The sequence below is a fragment of the Borostomias antarcticus genome (assembly GCF_949987555.1).
Source record: "Borostomias antarcticus genome assembly, chromosome: 14".
In the NCBI taxonomy this organism is placed as follows: Eukaryota; Metazoa; Chordata; class Actinopteri; order Stomiiformes; family Stomiidae; genus Borostomias; species Borostomias antarcticus.
The window spans coordinates 6,488,151-6,494,150 of NC_140247.1; the positions used below are offsets into that span (position 1 = coordinate 6,488,151).

The 6,000-nt window shown below is 41.9% G+C and overlaps 1 protein-coding gene across 1 annotated transcript in view; it reads right to left on the reverse strand.

Moving 5' to 3' along the window:
• Positions 1-370: 370 nt before the first annotated feature.
• Positions 371-6,000, reverse strand: part of prelid1a (PRELI domain containing 1a) — a 6,161-nt gene continuing 531 nt past the window's right edge. Inside the window, exons 2-6 of the mRNA XM_084449234.1 lie at positions 5,237-5,371; positions 4,737-4,962; positions 3,334-3,447; positions 2,866-2,944; positions 371-2,533 (exon numbers count right to left, since the gene is read on the reverse strand). Coding sequence (XP_084305360.1) covers positions 2,412-2,533; positions 2,866-2,944; positions 3,334-3,447; positions 4,737-4,962; positions 5,237-5,328 — 633 coding nt within the window. The 5' untranslated portion in view covers positions 5,329-5,371 and the 3' untranslated portion in view covers positions 371-2,411. The remainder of the gene's footprint in view (positions 2,534-2,865; positions 2,945-3,333; positions 3,448-4,736; positions 4,963-5,236; positions 5,372-6,000) is intronic.

The window sequence follows — 6,000 nt, forward strand, 5'->3', positions numbered from 1 at the left end:
CACCTGTCATTCTGTCCTCCCAGTAATATTATGTAGCATTTTATACTAGTGTATTCCTTTTGTATGAATAAATATTTTATGTATTTAGTCTTGTCCTTTCTCGCCAAAAATCTTACATCACATTATCATATTATATAGTCAAGGTACAGATCAAAACAACAGTGATAAGAAATATGGGGTGAACTATCCCTTTAATAATGTGTTTGCTTCCTGACTATCACACCAATCCTCTTATTACTGCTAGTGAATGAATCACTTCTCCATACTGTAGGTGCTGTAGAGTACAGACACAGGGATGATTTTTCATGGACACATCAAGAAACAGATTGGAAGTAATTCTAAGAATAAGATCAAAAGACAATGATCTAGTTACATAGAAAATAGTTATTTATTATGAATAAGTTGTAGCCATTATCAAACATAGTACATCTGTGTATGAGTTTTAATTAAATTTTCTAGCCAATTTAAACAATGTACAAAGGTAATGTAACATCTGTCTTTATCAAGCACTTTTCAAGTTCAAGACACTGATATCCACTGCAATCCTGTCTTTTGCAATATTGAGTGTCCTGTTCAAAGCAGTCAATCCCAGTTTATTTCTCTAGTGATGCAAATAATGTGGAACCATCATCACACTAAGAACTTCAATTTGAAGCAATGAAATATTTTGAAAAAGTGCAGTCATTTAAATCATGAACCAAGAAACATGTTGACCAACCAACACTGAATGATCACTCTCAGTTTGCTTCCAGGTGTTATGTAGAAACATACTGCATCTGAATTTAAGATAAAATTTAATATTTACAAAATCTAAAATATAAGCGCTGGTATAAATCATAAGTGTTCTCTGACAGCCTGTCGTGTCTCACATCATTGGAGCGAGGGACTGACTGGATCAAGAAGATAACTGGACCAAGGAAGTAACATAAGAGATGAAAAACAGTTTCAGTGAGTTGACTGAGAGCCGTAGGTTGTGGTACAGTCAGAGTCAGATGGGCTCAGAGGTGGAACAAAGGGTAAAAGTTATCATGGTTGGTGAGCTACTACCAACGTTGTGGAACCCAGGATTAAGTTCCAATAGTCTTTAATATCTCCTTTTACAGGAGAAACTACATGTTGGTGGTTCACCCAGTGGATATAAGCTTTCTATCCATGAGGTAAGAACACAGAACAGGAAGATTATCGGCAGACACTGGTAGAGATCTCTCACTCTTAGGGAAAGTTGCCCCAAGGAACAGAAAAACAAGGAAGTGTCAGAGACGTCACATATGTGGCTCATGACAGTACATGGGACTCACTTTTATGGAATTTTAGCTTCACCTGGCTCCAAGTGTAGCAGTAGTTCTGCTTAAAATATGAAATTATGCTCCTCCTTTTTATGTTCCTTGAGGTACCCCTGAAAGTTACCCCTAAACGCAGACCGTGGATCAGATTAGGACACCCCCAATTCTAACCTGAACCATAGGGAAGGTAAATGAGAAACACTTTATTTTAGAGATGGAACTTGATGGGTATACGAAGATACGGTATGGAAAGAATGGAGAATAACTTTAGCAATGTATTCTTCCTTGTACCAAATGGTATGTGGTAGTATTTGTGTCAATGACCTCAAATAAACCAAAGTGCCTGCTGGTATGCAATTACCAGGTTATTAGCACTTTACCATGGCTTGGGAAAACCAATCAAACTCCAGGCTATGAAATAAAGTGTGATCAAGGAATCAGCACCCAGGACCTGTGATTAGCAGAGGTACTAATGCTGCATTCCAGTTGCATTGGAAACATCAGATTTCCAGAGTTCAACATCAAAATCGTCATTAAATATGTCACCTGAACATAAGAATAAGTGCTTATCAACAATAAGGGACAGCTGTAATAAGACTGTCTATAAGCGCTTCTGTCTTATTTGTGTCACATACACAAACAGTCGTATACACAGTACTGTCTTCTATCAGTGTAGTACTGTACAACTTCTATCAGTGTAGTACTGTACAACTTCTATCAGTGTGGTACTGTCCAACTTCTATCAGTGTGGTACTGTCCAACTTCTATCAGTGTAGTACTGTACAACTTCTATCAGTGTGGTACTGTCCAACTTCTATCAGTGTGGTACTGTCCAACTTCTATCAGTGTGGTACTGTCCAACTTCTATCAGTGTGGTACTGTCCAACTTCTATCAGTGTGGACAATACTGCTACGGTGTTCGTCTGCACAAATTAGCGCATAGCTAGTGCATTGTTATCAACCGGTATTGCTAACAATGGCAAACTTGGTTAGAACTACAAAGTGGGGTTTTCGCCTTTTGTTTCTGGATGTGATGTCAATCCCCACTCCAAATCCCTACTTCCCAGGCAACTGGAACGCAGCATAAGTACCACCGACCCACCCTCACCCTCACTCTCCCTCTCTCTCTCAAACGTATTGTTTCTTCTGAGCCTGGGAAGCCAGGTCTTTGGCTTTCTCTTTGGCAGCCAGTGCCGTCTCCCTCGCCCTCTCCGTAGCCGCCTCCGCCAGGGTTCTAGAAGGTGCCTCACCTGCAGGAGTGATAAGACATAATAATTAATATAGATTGAACTTGCACAGAGTACAAGTACTAGACATGTACTTTATGTTTACAGCCAAGCATTTAGCGTAACTGTATATATCTTGGCCAAGCTTCCCTCAAAAAAGAGATTACTAGCATCTTAATGGGACTCACCTGGTTTAAAAAAAGGTTAAATACTCTAAAATAACCACATTACTGGTGACTAATCCCCTCTCAAAAACATTCCACTAAACATGATTTAAGTATAACTGCAACTCCATGGATTACAGTAACAACTATGAGCTGAAATGATCATCCCCATGTCCAATATTGAGACCTTACCTTGCATTTTGGCCAGGACATATTCAAACCCCTTCATGGTCTTTGTAACGCTGGTCTTGAATCGGGCAAGGCCAAATTCCTGAAAGGAGAAGACAAGAGGGAAGGCTGGTGAAAACAGGAATTCATTTAGAGAACTAATATCGATCAGTGTCACATAATCTGGGATCTTAAACGAAGCACGCAGTTTAACTGCCGACAACATAACTAACATCAATCACTGTCATATAATCTGGGATCTTAAACGCAGCGGCAGTTTAACCGCTGAAAACAGGTGAGGGCCTTATCAGGCTCAGATTCCATGCAGTAAATCATTCATCCACCTCTATTAATGCACACTATACCCACCTGTACCTTCTTTATGACTTGTCTTGTGCAGTAACACTGAGTGATGCATAGGTATTATGAGTAAGAGTGTAGCAGAACTCTCTCTAGTAAGACCCTAATGCTCTCTATCTCTACACCACTGACCTGAATAGCTCTGGAGAGGCCATACATGTTGGAGGTGATCCAGGCCTCTCGTTTGATCTCAGTCCAGCTGGCGTTTTCAGGGTTAATTCTGTACTCACAGCGCTCCTCCACAGACTAGGACAGAGGTGACAGGTCAACAAACACACAGGAGTGAGCACAAAGCACATAGATATACTTCATTGATCCTCAGGAGGAAACCGTTGTGTTACAGCAGTAAGGACAACAAAAAGGCACAATCGGGACTAAATACACATTCACAGTAAATGCACAAGATATACAAATAGGATGTGCAAGATCAAATATTCAAATCAAAATATACAAGAGTGCAATATAATAAACAGCAGTACCCAAGTGTATACCCATAGATAACTTAGGATGCCTTGATTGTGCAAAAAACATGCCTAAGATGTGCGGCACTGTGACCCCGTTTACACCTGGCATTAAAATGCGTTTTTGGTGATCAGATTGCAATCTGATCGTGCTAAACCACATGAAAATACAGGTGTAAATGTGCCCAAAACGTTTTGAGGACGGATTGCGATCCGATCGGTCAAACCACCTCCGGAGGTGGTCAGGGACGCATTTCGACCACATTTAATAGAAGTGTAAATGGAAATGCGTTTTTAATCCACATATCAACAACGGCGGAAATACGTAGCCGTTGGAATGCGCCGGTTCCAGACCAGCAAGGAGCAGGCTTCCATGGCAGCTAGCAAGAAAGCATTAAAATGGATCCTGGTCAAGGTTGGAGTCCAGACGAGACAAAAGTGTCTACTCTCAATTTGGTCGGACGAAAATATTCAAGCACAAACAGGATGTGACGTTCGATTGTCAGCTGGACAGAGTCGATCGGATCTCAAACGGATCGGGTTGAAGATAATCGAAACACATATTAATGCCAGGTGTAAATGTAATCAGGCTAAATCATTATCTAGATACAATCTCGATACGAGACGCATTTTAATGCAAGGTGTAAACGGGGTCTGTCAGTCAAGTAAGTATGACCATGTTAATAATTAAATATATGTGTAACTGTAACTGAGCAGATGTTCACAGATTGGACTATAATGATCCTGTTCCTCTCAGTCTGGGTGTAATCTAGCTGAATTTCATAAACTCACTCCTAAGTATAAATACTGCCCACCCCACGCTGTCGGATGTCTAGCATAAGCGGGAATTATATTTTGCTACTCTTGCACTTTGGCTTCAGCACTAGCTTATGCTCTTAGTCACTTGTTTAGAAAGGAGATGCACTTGTGAGTTCTGGCGTGTAGTAGTACACTATGTTAAATGCAACTATTGTAAATCGCTTTGGATGAAAGTGTCTGCTATATGACTGTAATGTAACGTAAAGTGCGTCTGGAGGCTGTAGTGACGAGGTGAGCTCAGATCCTCCGACCTACCATGACGCGTGCATGGCTGATGTTCCACGTGACCGTGGTCATGGTTCTGGTCTGAGGGTCCACTACAGAGTCCTCTATGATGTACGCCTTGCTGGCCATGTGCGCCGGCAAGTACCGCTCAAACCAGCGAGGGGCCCGGCTGGTTTTGGTCAACAGACGTCTGGAAATAAGGCAGTTGCCTGTAGTCACCTCCCGGAAGATGATGTCCTCCGTCAGGACATGATTACTGAGGTGGGTGGGGGGTGGTGGGGGGTGGGGGGGGTAAAGAAATGGAGAGAAATGTCACTTCATAATTACTACGACCATTTGTAAACAGTATAACCCTGTGCATCACCACATGCTAGACCTAAAACATAACACAGTTGAGCTAAGTGGTTTGCAGCCAGCAGTCTATTCATATAGCTATTTGAAAGGGCTGGCTTGGCAGATAGCTATTTATGACGTGTAACAAGGGGTGAGACAGATTGATAAATGTGTCTTCATACTGTCCATGCCCTCACCTGTAGGGGTTGGGATATCTCTGCCAGAATACAATGCACACTTGGTCCCAGGAACTTCTCAGAAGACCCCCACAACAGAAATACTTAACCATTGTTCCCACAAATATGAGGTCTCCCCTGGATAGAACCTGTTAGCTAATGATAGGAGAGACAACAGTAAAGATTTAAGACAATATGATTCTGAATATAGATTATGAGCAGGTACACAGAACACTAGACAATATTGTCATTAAATGAAAGCAGTCTATTCTTACGGCGGCATATCTACCGCCCAATAATCACGGCGGCTGTAAGAATAGACGCGTCCGCTATTCTTACGACGCTCAACCATGACCATAACCCAAGTATATAAGGTATTTATGGCTAAAATGCTTGAAATCAATACTTCGGCCGCCGCAAGAATAGTCACTAGTTTAAATTGGCGAACGTTTCCAGATTGCATATGGTCGCTTCATGGCAGCTATAAGAACCAGAGTAAGAACCAGAGGAAGAACCAGAGGAAGAACCAGAGTAAGAACCAGAGTCAGAACCAGAGTCAGAACCAGAGGAAGAACCAGAGGAAGAACCAGAGGAAGAACCAGAGGAAGAACTAGAGTAAGAACCAGAGGAAGAACCAGAGGAAGAACCAGAGTAAGAACCAGAGGAAGAACCAGAGGAAGAACCAGAGAAAGAACCAGAGGAAGAACCAGAGGAAGAACCAGAGTAAGAACCAGAGTAAGCACCAGAGGAAGAACCAGAGGAAGAACCAGAGGAAGAACCAGAGT